Genomic DNA, 15836 nt, shown 5'->3' on the forward strand with positions numbered 1-15836 from the left:
AAAGGCAGCATTGATGGCTACATTTTGTAATGGGGTTGGCAGTACATTATAGCAAACAAATAATAATAATGATTTAAAAAAAAACTTCATTCTGTTTGGTTTGGGGAACAAAAACCGCAATTTCGAAGCCTCTGGCCCGAATGATTTTAAAGTGCACATCATAAACTTTAGAAGTTGCAAAATCAAACACAAATGATCACTGTAAATCACAACAAAACTCAAACTGTAGCTACAAAAAAAAAAAAAAAAAAAAAAAAAGTTATATTTCTAATATCAAATCCAGCTGAAGAGTTTTCCGTGAAGTTTAGTGGAAGACAGCTTGTTTTGGTAGTTTGGACGTGGCGGTGCTGAGCGCGACATGGCGAGGGGCCTTCCGCCCATTAGGAATTGTTTTATTGGCAGAACCGAATTAGGCATATCTCACATAAACAAATAACGCAACAAGTTGAGAAAACAAAACTAATGATTCAAATGACTTGTTCTGTTAGAAAATGAAGAAATCTCTAAAAATCCAAGACTCTATTGACACTTTATGGAAACCCAGAGGTTAAAGTTTATTTCTTATTCTTCAGAAAGACACGGCGTTCTGACGGTGGCTGGGCAGCTTGAGTTCTGAAAGATCATCTTCTTCGCTCGAGTGGAGCTCCACTGCGAGTTCATCCGAGTCACTGAAGTGGGAGTGCGGGGAAAACTCCCCATCGCTCCGTGGGGACCCTTTCCTTCCAGGGCCAAACTGCGACGCGCCATCCCGGGAACACACTTCCGCTTCCTGCAGGGAAGCACAGAACGGCATCCCGCCGATGTGCACAGCTGTCCTACAGGTGGCTGGAGACTGGGAAGCCCCCTCCTTGGCCCCTTCGAACCCGTCAGCAGATGACAGCATCCTGTCGCACTTGCTGTTATTGCTGGACTCGTCGCCGCTGCGCGCGCTCGCTGCCGCCGGGCCTTGGAGCAGCTCGGCGAGCGCGTTGATGTAAATCTGCGCCATCTGCAGAGTCTCGTACTTGGAGAGCTTCTTGTCGTTGTCGAACGCCGGGATGACGCTGCGCAGCTCGTCGAACGCGTGGTTCAGGCCGTGCATGCGCCTCCGCTCGCGCGCGTTGGCGGCCACCCGCCTCTGCTTCTGGACCCCGCTGACCGGCTTGCTGGAGGAGGCTCTCTGTCTCGCGGAAGCGTCGGCTTCGGGTCCAGTGCACGTGCTCTTCAGGCGGCACAGGTCTCTGACTTTGAGTGAGGAACAGGAGGGGCTTTTGGCGGATTTTCTGAGGCTGGGGGGGCTGGGAGGGCCCGAGGACCCCGGGGAGCCGCTCTCTGGAAAGTGAAGACCAAAACATGAAGCGGTTTGACAACAAATAAAAAATAACTTTATATCATAAAGAAGTTCATAAACTCTGATGCTCAAACTCAAACTGTGACTCGGATCACTTGCTCTTCAGGTAAAAAGCCACGGACATGCGCAGTGGCTGTCCTCACCTTGGTAGGAGCTGGTGCTCGGGCACGGCGAGTGCCGCAGGTAGTGCTGTGAAGTGGCGCGTGCCGCGCAGGTGTCGGAAGCCTCAGCCAGCCAGGCGCGTGGGTCACCGCCGCTGTCCACGAGCGCGAGTCCGCATTCGTAGCGGGACTCCTCCAAGTGCGACTTGCCTCCCCTCTCCCCCATCACCCCGGGGCTGATGCGCTCCTGCTGCAGCGCGTCCAGGGCTGCCACCTCCCGCGCGCCTTTGCTCCATCCTTCCACAGATGACGCGTGCATGTTTCCACAAACAACAGCAACGAAATCGTTTCTAACTTTATAATTAGAAGAAGAAAACAAAAAGTTTCTGGTGATGCTGCTGTTGCTCTGTCTGTAAGATGGTCGCGTGCGGGTCTTGGTCTCTGGTGTCTCAAGGCGCAGCGTCGGTTTAAAAGGCGGCACGCGTCTGGAAGCCCCCCTCCTCGCGCTGGTCGCGTGTGGACGTCCAATGAGATGTCTCGCTGAAAGCCCGAGAGAGCTGATTATGGCTCCTGCTCATCATAACGTCAGGGTTTGGGGAGTCTTGAACGTAAGTGGTAGTGGGAGGAGGAGGGGGGAGTAGGGTGAAGCCATGGGAACCTCCCACAGGACGCACGTGCAAGTCGAAGGTAAGGAGCGTGGGCAGCGCGAGACGTGCTGATGGGGCGGAATCCCCACCTGAGCTGTCATCTCAGAGAGAGAAGGAAGGAGGAAGCTCAGTTTTTATCTTACAGCTCTGAAGATTAAACACGAGCAGCAGCTGCATGAAAAGAAATACGCCAAATAAATAAATACAAATAAAAAGAACACCACCAAATTAAAAATTCATTTAACATTATTTAATCTTCATTTTACAACTTAGCAATAACTAACACATAAGCATTAAAGCATTTAAATACATTAAACTTTATTCTAAAGTTTGAGACCAAGCAAAAAGAAGAAGAAAAAAGAAAAGTTAAAATTATCCGCGGTTCCTGCGGCTCGTGCGCGCTCATTGTCAATTCATCCATCAGGATCCTCTCCTCCTGTTTCCACTTCTCTTTTGTAGCAGCTCGAACCTCCTTTTGATCCGGCTCGCGGAACGCCCTGTGGGCGAGGAAAGGGGCTTCACAGGGAACGGAAACACGAGCCGGGGGTCTTGCGCTCATTCTGTGGCCAGCGGCGAGGACGCACACGTGCGTGCGCTATGGTCGAAGAACAAACAAACAAACACAATCTCATTAATAGACGGTGGTGTGTGTGTGTGGGGGGGTGGGTGTGTGTGTGTGGGGGGGGGGGGGGGGGGGGGGTGCTACAGGGGCAACACCAGTGGAGCAGCTCAGCTCTCACGAACAACATGCAGCTTAATTGCTGGGCGGAAGTTGGACATTCAGCTAATTGCTCGGGTGGATGAGAAGCGCATCCTCTATATGTTAAATACAGCATGCCAGTGTTTTAATATGATCAAGGGGAGGGGTAGGGGGAGTGGCACGTTTGACTATTGTTTTTATCAGTCCTGTACAGTAGTTACAAAACACAACTCCAAGCTGAAGGTAAAAAGTTTAAAACGAGCAGAAAACTTTTGGTCCCAAGAGGACACATATTTTAGGATAACATGTCATTTATGTAAAGAAGAGATGCCAAACTTTCTCCGACTTCTTTGCCATTTCTTATTCATGTATTCATCGTCCGGGTGGAGGCCTGGCGCCGAGCTTTCGCCCCCTCTCCACCCCCAACAAGCCCCCTCCATCCAGCGGGGCTCCTGAAGCTACCGACAGGTTGGATATTGTAGCTGGCGATTATTAAAGTGTCCCAGCCACAATGGAGACTCTATGTTCCATTGGTCACGCCTGGGGGGGAAGCTCCTCCAGGGAGAGGGGCGGGCTCCCATTCCAACGCGCGCGAGAGGAGTCTGCGTGCTGCCCCCTCTCACTCCGGTCTCCCTGGAGACGCGGGCGCTGCAGGGCCACGAGACCCGAGTGAGGAGAGCTGGACCAGGATTTCAGAATCCTGAGTCCGCATGAGGTTGTTTCTGAAATATTTTTTACTAAAATTCATATTTTTGTCTACAAGATTTAATATACAGGAAATATTTTAATTCCAAATAAGAGTGCTTAATTAAAGATGAACACGCAAAAATATATAGGCTAATATATAGCTAAACTTTGTATTTAGGCTTAAATCTAACAATAAATAAATGCATTATTTCTTAATACCTGTGTTTATTGAGTAATTTCGAGATAAATTATTATACTTTAATGAACTCACATTGCAGGACTCCGTTTGTTTGTTTGTTTGTTTGTTTTTCACAAAGGTCAAAGCTCCATCATAAATTAATTTCCTCCATTATTTTTGTGAGTGTCCAGCCAGACGTCAGCAATGTTCAAAACAGAGTTATTTTTACAGAAGAAACCGAGAAAAGTCCGGGATGTTTGCGGGGACACCACAGCGCCACCGCATGGTGACAACCTGTTACTTCAGGATGATCCATCCTGAGGTGAACTTGAGCTCAGCCTCCGGGCCTGTCCAGTTCTGAACAGCAGCTAGAGTGATGTTACAAAGTAAGACCTCTCACACAGTGACTGCTGGACAGGGACACAAGTGACCCGGAAAGCAAGACGTGGGTAAAGATAATGGATGGCTACTTCTTCGATCATAAAACATTACAAGTCTAAAAGGGAGAAATAAATAATCTATAATTAAATCCTTTTCATGCAGCATCAGATCAGTTTAAATGTCTGATCTGAATCAAAAAGGTCCAGTCATACAAAATGCCAACATAAATGTACAAACGTAAGACAGTTCTATTTAACAACAACAACAACAACAACAACAACAACAACAACAACAACAACAACAACAACAACAACAAAAATAAAAAAGGCAGCACGGTGGTGCAACTGGTAGAGTTGCTGCCTCTCAGCGAGCAGGTTACCCTGGTTCAAATCCTGGACCGGGGCCTTTCTGCAGTTAGCATGTCCTCTCCGTGCATGCGTTGGTTTTCTTCAGTTTCCTCCCACAGACCAAAAACATGCATGTTGGTCTGATTGGGAACTCTAAATTGCCTCTAGGTGTCAGTGAGTGTGTGTTTGTCTCTATGTGTCCCTGTGATGGACTGGAGACCTGTCCAGGGTGTAACCCGCCTCTTGCACAGTGATGGCTGGACATGGGCACGAGTGACCCCCCCGCAACCCTAAAAGGAAGAAGCGAGTAAAAGATAATGGATGGATGGATGGAAATAAAAAAATAAAATAAAAAAATTGATATTATTAATGTTATAACAAAAACAAAATTGATCAGCTCATTTCTGGTGGGTCAACATGAAAATGATGCCCAGATCTAGTAGAACTCATGACTTTTAGAATGTAATCTTTTACATGTTGCAAATAAACAAAGCTTAAATATTCAGTCAACCTCTGTGGTAATAACTGACTCCTATGTAAAAAGTTTTACTTTAACAGGAGGACTTAAAAAAAACCCAGGAAATATCTGTCTTCATCAGAATGTTTTTGGATAAATTTTCAGCTTATAGTTGTGTAGTTGGCAAGGCACCAAAATAAAACGAGCATCCCATAATTTCAACTCTACCAGAACTAAAATTGACCCCTGATATTTTGAAAAATGCAAAAATGTGCTCGTAGATTTACACTGAGTTGTGAACATTTAGCAACAAAATATTTAGTGTCTCATTGAAAACTTGCACTTGTCTTCTTTGTCACAAAAATATGAATGAGTATGAAACTTATGGCTGTCTGACAATTCATCCTCTGATCACCAAAACATTAACAGTAACATGATTTTTCATAAGACATCAAATCTTTTTAAACAGACTCATTATTTTTTTAGCCTTCCTTCTGCAGGGGTTGCCACAGAGACTGAGCTAACATTAAATATTTGCAATTGTTTTACACCGGACGCCCTTTCTGAGACAACTTGGACTCAAACCTGCAGCCTCTGGATGACAAGAGCATGGTACATATCATCAAGCTACTACAGCCCCTAAAAACTTACTCAAGTTGCAGTTATTTCATTCAACGTAGTACACTCTGCACTTCATCTATAGTAGTTTAGCTGCTGGATCAGGTGCCTCACAGTTGAAGAACGATAAACTTTCAAAATAAAACTAAAATCTCAAGCTCACTGCTGAACCAATCTTTTGTTTGCATTTTAAAATTGGATCAGTGAGCGTCAGCTCTTTTTTTATTTTGACTTATGGTACATTTGAATGACCACATGATATCTTACCAGCATGGACTAACATACCATAAAAGCTAAAACTTGTACACAGTTAAGAAGAATCCTTAAAAATATTACAAAAAAAAAAAAAAAAAAAAAAGCCACAACAACCACAAAAGAGGAAAAACCTACAGGTGTTGGCATTTACAGCTCATCTGGAAAATATTCAGCACTTCACTTTTTCCACATTTTGTTTTGTTTCAGCCTTTTTCCAAATTGTATTAATCTTGTCAAAATACTACACACAATACTTCATTATGGCGATGTGAATAAAGCTTTTGGGGATTTTAGCAAATTTATTCACAAAGAAAATTAAGAAATCACATTTATATAAATATTCACATCATTTGCCATGAAGCTGAAAATTGAGCTCAGATGCTGTTTCCACTGATCCTCCTGGAGATGTTTCTACAACTTAAATGAAGTCCACCTGTGATCAATTCAGTTGACTGGACTTGATTTGGAAAGCCACACTCCTGTCTATAAGGGCTCATAGTTGACGTGCATGTCAGAGCCAAAACACCAAGCATGAAGTCAAAGGAATTGTTTGTAGACCTCTGAGACAGGATTGTGTTGAGGCACAAATCTGGAGGATACAGAAACATTTCTGCTTCTTTGAAGGTTCCAGTGAGCCCAGTGGCCTCCATCTTTCATAAATGGAAGAAGTTTGGAACCACCAGGACTCTTCTTAGAGCTGGCCAGCCGTCTAAACTGAGTGATCAGGGGAGAAGAGACAGAGGTGACCAAGAACCCAGTGTTCACCCTGTTAGAGCTCCAGCGTTCCTCTGTGGAGAGAGGAGAGCTTTCCAGAAGGACAACCATCTCTGCAGCAACCCACCAATCAGGCCACTGTGGCCAGATGAAAGCCACTCCTCAATAAAAGACTCATGGCAGCCCATCTGGAGTTTGCCAAAAGGAACCTGAAGGACTCTGAGACCATGTGAAACAACATTTTCTGGTCTGATGAGACAAAAACTGAACTCTTTGGTGTGAATGCCAGGCATCACGTTTGGAGGAAACCACTGCTCATCACCAGGCCAATACATCCCTACAGTGAAGCATGGTGGTGGCAGCATCATGCTATGGGGATGTTTTACAGCAGCAGGAACTGACAGCCTAGTCAGGATAGAGGGAAAGATGAATGCAGCAATGTACAGAGACATCCTGGATGAAAACCTGCTCCAGTGCGCTCTTGGGGCGACAGTTTATTTTTCAGCAGAACAACAACCCAAAGCACACGGCCAAGATCTCAAAGGAGCTGCTTCAGGGCCACTCTGTGAAGGTCCTGGAGTGGCCAACCCAGAGTCCAGACTTGAATCTGACTGAAATCTCTGGAGATATCTAAAAATGTTAAATCTGGTCCTCTGGACATTCATGTTTTTTTGAATGTCCATAGGATCAGATTTAACTTTTGTAGATTTTTCTACCTGGATTAATGAGCATGCATCAGGAGATCTCTGGAGATATCTGAACATGGCTGTGCACAGACGTCTCACATCCAACCTGATAGCGCTTGAGAAGTGCTGCAAAGACGAATGGGGAAAAACTGTCTAAAGATATGTGTGCTCAGCTTGTGACATCATATTCAAAAAGACTTAAAGCTGTAATTCTGCCAAAGGTGGATCAACAAAGTATTCAGCAAAAGGCTGTGAAAACTTATGTAAATGGGATTTCTTAGTTTTAATAAATTTGCAAAAATCTAAATATTAGATTTTTGCAAATTTATTAAAACTAGAAAACTAAGAAATCCCATTTACATATGTCTATATAGATATATATAGATGGGTATATATGTATATTTTCACATTGTTGTCTTGTGCGTAGAATTTCGAGGAAAGAGATTATTTTATTACAATTTGGAATAAGGTTGTAACCATTTTTTTTGAAAAAGTTAAGCACTGGGAATACTTACCGGATGCGCCCCATACAGTTCTGTTTACATATCAGAACAAACAATTATATTCAATTATGGGAAAAGTTCCTCATTTATCTTTAAGTTAATATGTATTTTGTACTGAAATACTTATAACAGTACTGGTCTTTTATAGGTTTATATTTTTATGCACAAATATTAAAGTTTACCTCCTTTACAAAAACGGTTGTCTAGACTAGACAAAGACAACAAATACCACACGACTGTAGAAAACCTGTTTATTAGACAAATTATACACAGAAAGCTTTGCCACTTGTAACAGAGGCCCAAGTTTGATCAGTTTTTGAATATTATGCAACACATACAACAAAATAGGCCTATATTAAATACTGTACATCTTAAATTTTTGAAAATTATCAAGTAAATCCTGTAGTTCTATGTAAGAAATTAAAAAATAATGTTAACAGATAGCTAGACAGCAAGTTTGTGCATGCTTTCTTTTCAGTGAACTTGCCAGGTTTTGTTATTCAGACAGCAAAAAATAAAATCAAGGGGGAAAAAAACAAAACAGAAAATGATCTTGAGCAAAATATTAGTGTAAATGTGTTTACCGTGGGCAGGACAGAGGAGAACCAAAGGCAGTGATGTAACTGCTGAATCCAACACTAAAGCTCAACATGATATATTTTCTTTTAGTTAAACAAAAATAGCGTCAACATGTAAAATATACATTTTCATAATGTCTCTTTATTTATACTAAATAATTTTTTTATGTATGTGTCCTATTTGCCATTCAATAGCCTGTCTGTAACCTAAGAACCAAAGAAAAAATCCTAAGAGTGCTTGTTTCAAAACACTGTGGCTTGACTGAATTCTCTACACACAGAACAATTTGTAGTTTTAGCCCAAAAAAAGCAAACTGAAAACTTGCTCTAAACAATTATTACTAATTATTATTACAGTGTTAGTGGGAAACAAAAATGTTTGACTCTACTTTATCCTCCCGACAACCCATAAAATGATCTTTTTATGTACCACTCCCATTCTCCACCTTAGAATGCACCTTAATGGTCTCATTTTATTTAATTGGCACTTAAAAAAAGTTACATCAATAGTACCTTTAACATGATATGAACCTGAAGCGTGTTTTGGACTCATGATGTCGTGATGCCACTCAGATTATCTTTCATATGAACTGCAGCTCTCGTTTCCAGAGCGTAGCATCGTTTGAAACAGGAGGGTACAGCTGACACATAAGGCTTGAACTGAAGAGGTTGTTTGTAATAGCTTTTCCTCAACACAAATTCTTCTTCAAATTCTTTCTCTTGAACCCAATAAGAAGAGATTCACGAACTTGAATCTGATATTTGTCATTTTCAACACCACTGTGAGCACTACGCGTGAGCAAAACAGAAACAAATCAAAAGTACGAGTTTGAATGACTTGATGCAAAACCAGAAACTATAGCACTTGTTTAGCAGTTTTTCAATGTATTCTGAAGGGGAAAAAAATAAAGAAAATACTAAATAACAAAAAAAAAGACAGCTCAAAACAATATTTTTTTTGTACTTCCTGACCAAAACACATTCCACGTAATTTTTTTCCAAAACAAAACTCAATAAAAGACATATAAGCATAAGCTTTGTGAAGTCTTTCAGTTTGTCTTTTATGCTTTGTAATTCTGACATCTGCTTTTTTTTTTTAATGGTCCATGTTTCACCACGTCTCTGAGAGTCTGATTCGAGGATCTCACCTTGACTTGAAAAGCAGATTGCACGATACAGGTGAGAAAAGAAAAAGTAAGGTCTACATACAATCACTTACAGGTCTGTGGGCACTGGTACAGTGCAGAGGGATCGATAAAGAGTTTAATGTGCATCAGAATGGTGAAAACAGTTTCGGGCTGATGCACCAAAATGGCAGAAGTAGTTTAAGATTGATACACCAACCTGGACATACTCTCGCACTGTCATGGCATTTCAACAGTTTTTAAATTTGAATTTCTTTTTACAGACTGACGCACCGGGGAGTTGTCAGCTTGGGTTCAGCTGCAAAGTCTTAAGTCTGGTCAGGCCACTGTGTGGACACCATCTTGAAGATGATTACATATTTCGAACCTCAAGTATTGGTAAAACAACACCAGAGAAGAAAAAGGACTTCAGATTCCCACATATTGAAAAGGCAAAAAAAAAAAAAAAAAACCCTAATGAAGAATTATCTTCAATATTCATGATCTTCTCAAAACCCTACAAGGTGCAGGGCTAAAGACAGCCAATATTACAGCCGAGACCATTCTTTCATGAGATCACTGCATCAGAACTGCTTCTAGCTAACGTCTCTGGAAGTTGTTTCATGGCTAAAGAGACAACTCATCACTCGCCAACGAAAAAACTGGGGCTGAAAGAATATTTCCGAGCATTGGTCTGTTTCAAAAAACACCTTTCAACTGGCTGCTCAAAGAGTAAAAGGGACTTTTGAGCTTTTATTTTTTCCCCATTAAATGAGAAAGTCCTCATGTCATAAAACAATAATAAAAAGTTTTTTTTCACACATATCTCCCAAAACATTTTCCTAAGCAATCACAACAACAACAAGAAAGCAGAGAAAACATCCACCCCCACCCTGTCCAAGCTCGTTTCCCTTCTTGCATCTCTCCAGCAAGGTTTGAAAGAGGATATAAAAAAATGCCCCGATCGATCTCCACCTCTTTCGTTTTTTTCTCCCACATACAAAAAACAAAACAAAAATAAAGTAACACCCCTTGACATCCAGGCAGAAACAAACAAACAAACAAACAAACAAAAAAAAAGGAATAATTGCTGTTTACAAAGAACTCTATTCTTCATTTTTTAACCTTGCCACAACGCTTTTGTTCAACCATGGTATACTCTAATCCCCTCCCCCTTCTCCTCTTTTTGCTTTTTCTTCCTGAACCAACTATATCCATAGCAACTCCTCATATGGAGGTGCCCCTGTCTGGATCATTGCCATATCCAAAGTTGGGTCCAGGACCTGTGGGCTGGTATGGAATGGAGGACATAGTTTTAATGGGGCTGCGGAAAAAGCCACCATTGGGGGCCCTCTGTCTGAAGGGGCCTACCCCACCAGTTCGGTGATCCTGGAGACCGCCACCACCGAAACCAGAAGAAAATCCAGCAGCGGCTTTGGCTGAGAGGCTACGGCTTAGGGTTTGGATCTGCTCAGGGATAAAGGTGGTGGTAGTGATGTGGGTGTTGCGGAAATCACTGATCTGCTCGAGTGCCTGGCGGGCAGCAGGCAGTGCATCCATGTCAAGGGGGGTTAAATCGACGGAAGAGGTGGAGAACTGCTTATGGGGGCTTTCATCCTCGGTGCACAAGCTGTTAACCCGGCGGTGTAGGTGCTCCAGGTCGATCTCCTTATCGTCCTGTAGGTAGGGAGAGACAGGGCAGGAGAGGAAAGAGAAAAAAAGAGGGAGTGGTGATGATAAATGGAAGAAAAGAAGAGGCATTAATGGTAGGGAAAAATATTGAAACAATAGTTGGTGGGAAAAAGGAATGTTGGAGGAAGGAAGGAAGAGGTACAAAACAAATTTGTGGGTAGCATTTAACGGTTGGTGGAAAAAAAATCAGCAGAAATGAAGATTGGAGACAAAAACACAAAGACAGAAAACAAGAAAGACAATGAGACAGATGGATGTTGGGTGAAGTGAAGAGAAAGGACAAAGGCAGCAAGGTGTGAGGGTTGTACCGGTGAGTAAAGAAATGGGGAATATAATGAAGAAAACAGAACAGTATTTGCAGAAATGTGTAGAATGTGTGTTTGTTTTAAGAAAAAATGGATGTTATACATGTATCAATTAAGCATAAAGGATGTGAAGTGAAAATAATAGAAGAGGCAGACAAGGACCAGCAGATAAAGGGCGAACAGCATGCAACCACGCCCAAAGAAAGTTTATGCCACAAATAATTAAAAAAAGTCAACATTTTCACAATGTTAGGTGTGAAAATATCAATGACACAAAAATAGGAGTCAATGTTTGTTTCCCACAGGGAAGGTGTGGAGGTGACAGGAGGTGGGGGGGAGCAAAAGAGGAGGAGAAAGGATGGAGAGAGGGATAGAGAAGCACACTCTGAACTGTGATCAGGAAAAGAAACATACACACTTCTACAAGGTCTTTAAGGGAATGCAGATAATCAGGAAGTCACAGAAAATCACACTCCTATCATACTGCGTTCTCTGCGATTCCAGGATTTTAGGCTTACTACTTACTTTAGCAATAACGTTGAATTTTTAACTTAAAGATGAAAAAAAATCTCTAAATGTTCAACATTATATTTCTCATTTTTTTTTATTGATTCTCATTACTACATTGCATTATGGCCTTTATCTCAATCTTCACTGAATTTATACCAGGCCATAATATTGTCTCTTCCTCATAAAGTGCAGAGATTTGAATGTTGTTCATCAGATCTATAATTCTTAACACTTTAAAGCACAAACAACTTAACTTAACCTTTAACTAAACTTACAGTATAAGATAAATGAAACTTACAAAAACACTACAAATCCACTGGAAAACTTCATATATAAATATCTTATCCACTAAAAGTTGCAACATTGAGTGAGGGACGTTTCATGCTTTTACTGTGTAAGGAAGGGTGGGCATGAGTGCAGGCGGGTTTCAATTTGCAATGAATGAGGGGAGCATATAGTGAAGAGGAAGCTCAGGTGAACATTGGGAACGACAGAAAGTTCTGGAGGAGTTTTAGATTTTCACATTCTACATATATGGGTGACAACGTGCTTCTGGGATCGCTTTAGAGTCTCAGAAAAATGTATTTGGTGGACAAAGTTGGGGGTTCAAGAGGATTTTGAGGTGACATTCTCTGGGTAAAAAGTCTGAAAAGGTTTTGTGATAACGGGTCACATTGTTTGGGGTAAAAAGACAGATTTACTGACCGTGTCCTTTGGGTCTGGGGGTTGTGGAGGGCTCTCTGGCCTTACTGATTGCACCTCATGAGCAGAAGGGACCTGCAGTGGTGCCCTCCGGTTATCGTCTAAAAGAGGGGCAGTGGGAGAAAGGAAAAGACGGCAGGGAGCGCCAATGTTTGCCCCTGAACTAGGCACGTTAAGAGTTTGAAGTAAAAACATATTGAAGGGACACACTTGGTAACGGCGCACATGAAGGGAGGTGAAGGAAAAGAGGGATTCACAAATGACTGTTGTGCTGTTTGTGAAAGGAGACTCATGAGTGACCGTAAGGGCAAAGAGGATTGAAGTCACTGAAGTGGAAGATTAAAGAGCAAAGACCTGACTGCACCCAAAGTCAACTACTTTCAAATGCATATTTCAATCCTCCTCTACGATGTAAATTATAACATCGCAGAAAAAATGTTAAATAATCTGAAAACTGACATGTTTCATAACAGGTTTCCTGCAAAGGAGACAGTTGTGTTTCATTGAGACTATAAAGGAAATGAAACAAATGTCTAGTTTACCGTTAAATGCAAATGTTTTGGAGATTTAAAGCCAAGCTTTGAGCACTGAACGGTTTTTGTTTTATGGCTTTTATTAGAAACTCATGGTAACAAAGTCAATAGGCCACTGAAGGGCTTTGCATTTATTATCACAAACCTTTCAAACTATAAGTGCCTTTAACTGCCTGGTGAAGGATGCTCCATATTTCTCTACATGGAAACACAGCACCCTCTAAAGGCAGTGGAGTGTTATTGCAGACATTTTCAACTGGCAACATGCCAGGTAAAATAAACATTAAAAAGTTACTTTAGGTTTGTTACATGGACATCGAAGTAAAATAACTACTCTGATGTCCACAGATTTCTCAGATAAATTACAACTATTACATAGTATCGTCTTCACTCTTTAATAACCAAAGAGCATTTTAATAAATCTTTTTAATCTACTGTATGTATAACCTTGGTGTAGGAGGTGAAGTGGTGAATGTGGTCATTCTCATTTTGGGTGTGATCTCGGAGGGGTTGCCGGGTTCGTAGGAATGCTGCACAATCAGGGCACAGGGAATATCGCAGCATGCTGTGTGTTGGTAATGGGTGCTGGAGCCTGTGGTGTTGGCAGTGTTGGGGATCTGGTTCTGGGTCTGACTACCCAGGACAAGTGGGTGTTCATTGGGGGCATGGGGACACTGATCCGCAGTTTGAATGACGGACGGGCCGTCAGCCTGCTTCTGGTGCATGCGAGCGAAAGGGTTGAAAGGAGGGAAACAGGAAATGTGGAGAGAAATGTAGATTTTGACATATGTGCAAATAGAGGAAGATTAAAAAAAGTAAAATAAAAATGCAAAGGCAGACAAAAGCAGACATGCAGAGACAGAGAGGATGAAAGACAGACACGGTCAGGCAGATTGAAATATGGTGGGGTGGATGAGAGAGAAGTAAATTGGAGAGACAGATGGGTGGGGAGGGGTGAGCGAGAAGAAAGACATGGCAGTCAGTCAGCGCACACTTTTAAGCAGGTCGCTCTGTGCTGTGTCCTCAGAGAGACATTCACACAGTTGTTGTATACCTGGAAAAGGAGAGACGTTTAAATGCCATTTTGTATTGCTCTCTCCCCCTCGCCTGCTACACCCCTCAACACAGAGTACTTATCTACAAGAACAAACAAGAAGGCAGTATGAGAGCTTCGAGCCACAGTGACACAGATCATTGTGTAGAGTTAGAATGAGAAAAACTGACAATTTACATCTGAAAAAGGTTAGAAATTGGTACACACACACAAAATGCCAGCTCTCCTCATACTAAATCTCCACAGACTTCATGATATATTAGACACAGTCTAAACCACACAAGTTACTGTTATGGAAGAGTTCTGACAATAATAATGACATAAACTAATTTTAAATATTGAGTTTTTGAATATTTTTTAATGTACTGACAGAACTCTTTCATACCAACTTCAGGTTGAACATTCATAGGCCAAACGGGTTGAAGCGATACAGCCACTCTAATATGAATGAAAAGGGAATTAGACATTCTCCTGGACATTGTTCATCTAAACCGTTAAGGTAACCTCCACGAATTTCCTGTCAGCTACATAATATTACAATTACTGTACACATACCACCCCCATCACCCAACAAAAAATCAGTTTAGAAGCTTCTGAGCATTGTAAGTGCAATACTTGTAAATTTGGAAATTTTTAAAATGGGGTAAGAGAAGCACCTAAATATTTAAATAACCATAAATACAAAATACTTCAGTCAAATTTCATTTGTTGCAAGTAAAAGACTACGAACGAGCTTGATACAGCAGCAATGATGTGAGTGGAGACTGATAATGTGAGTATTTCTTCTGTGAGATGTCATCTTATATACTAAAGAATAACACCTTATCTTGGGAATTCACATTAGTGAACTCACTGGAAAGTGTGCAGTTTGTGTCTGTGCGTGTGTTCGCCTGATAGAAAAGCTCATAAGCAAACTGTTTACATCAAGAAGCAGAATCACAGATGAACAACGCCAGCCATTCCACAACACTGAACCACAGCGCGAACATCGACACGCGGTCAGAAGCAGTTAGCACAGCGCTGCAGCGTGCAATATGAAGGCAAAAGCACGTACAGACATATATAAAATGTGACTGAGCATGTTTTAGTATACACATATATAATCAACAGAAACACAAACACAGCTTGGGTGTATTAGAGTTCACACAGTGGATTGTGGGTTGTATGCAAAGAGCATGTATGGATGCATGGGTGGGTGGGCAAGGGGGATGATGTAGCTTTGTCCTCCAGTTTTATGGATGAATGTAGCCATGATTTGGGGGCAATGAGTCCTGATTAAAAGTAGATTGCATTCATCCTGCATTGAGCATTTGAGAGCAACATAACCATCATCTTTATTGTGGCTGCTCAGGGATGCAGTGAACATGAATGGAAAGACTGGGTTAGCTTGTAAAGAATTTTTAAAGCAATCTAAAATAAGATTGCAATTATAATTAGCTTTATGACATGGCATACCTTTGCATTTGTCTTGCCTGGCATGGTGAAGAAAGTATGAGGCGATAATAATGCATGCAGGTACAAGGGCGAACTCACTAGTGTGTGTGTGACTGGAATCGTGGCTATACTGGGGAATCTGTCATCTTCAGAGAAGAGAGTAAGATGTCCTTGATTGTCTGAGTGGAAATCATTAACACTTTAATGGTACTTCTGTGTAAACACTCCACATATTTATTTAAAGAAATGTCTGACAGGTAGAAGAAACCCATCTGATAAGCTCAACTCATTACATTCATT

The 15836-nt window shown here is 41.7% G+C and overlaps 2 protein-coding genes across 2 annotated transcripts in view; both read right to left on the reverse strand.

Annotated features, from left to right (window-relative positions):
• Positions 1 to 568: 568 nt before the first annotated feature.
• Positions 569 to 1750, reverse strand: atoh1a (atonal bHLH transcription factor 1a). The gene is made up of 2 exons (XM_037680354.1): positions 1474 to 1750; positions 569 to 1311 (listed from the first exon to the last, which is right to left on the reverse strand). The coding sequence occupies exons 1-2, from the start codon at positions 1748 to 1750 to the stop codon at positions 569 to 571; spliced, it is 1020 nt and encodes a 339-aa protein (XP_037536282.1).
• An 8467-nt stretch (positions 1751 to 10217) lies between these two features.
• Positions 10218 to 15836, reverse strand: part of grid2 (glutamate receptor, ionotropic, delta 2) — a 724936-nt gene continuing 719317 nt past the window's right edge. The window contains exon 16 of the mRNA XM_037680996.1: positions 10218 to 10983. Within this exon, the coding sequence (XP_037536924.1) occupies positions 10534 to 10983 (450 nt within the window). The 3' untranslated portion in view covers positions 10218 to 10533. The remainder of the gene's footprint in view (positions 10984 to 15836) is intronic.

The sequence above is a fragment of the Nematolebias whitei genome, chromosome 8 (genome assembly GCF_014905685.2).
Source record: "Nematolebias whitei isolate Nwh7 chromosome 8, NemWhi1, whole genome shotgun sequence".
NCBI lineage: Eukaryota > Metazoa > Chordata > Actinopteri > Cyprinodontiformes > Rivulidae > Nematolebias > Nematolebias whitei.

Coding starts and splice junctions, on each gene's coding strand:
- atoh1a (XM_037680354.1), bottom strand. CDS start 1,750: ATGCACGCGTCATCTGTGGAAGGATGGAGCAAAGGCGCGCGGGAGGTG. Junction 1,312..1,473: donor GAGCACCAGCTCCTACCAAG/GTGAGGACAGCC, acceptor TTCACTTTCCAG/AGAGCGGCTCCCCGGGGTCC.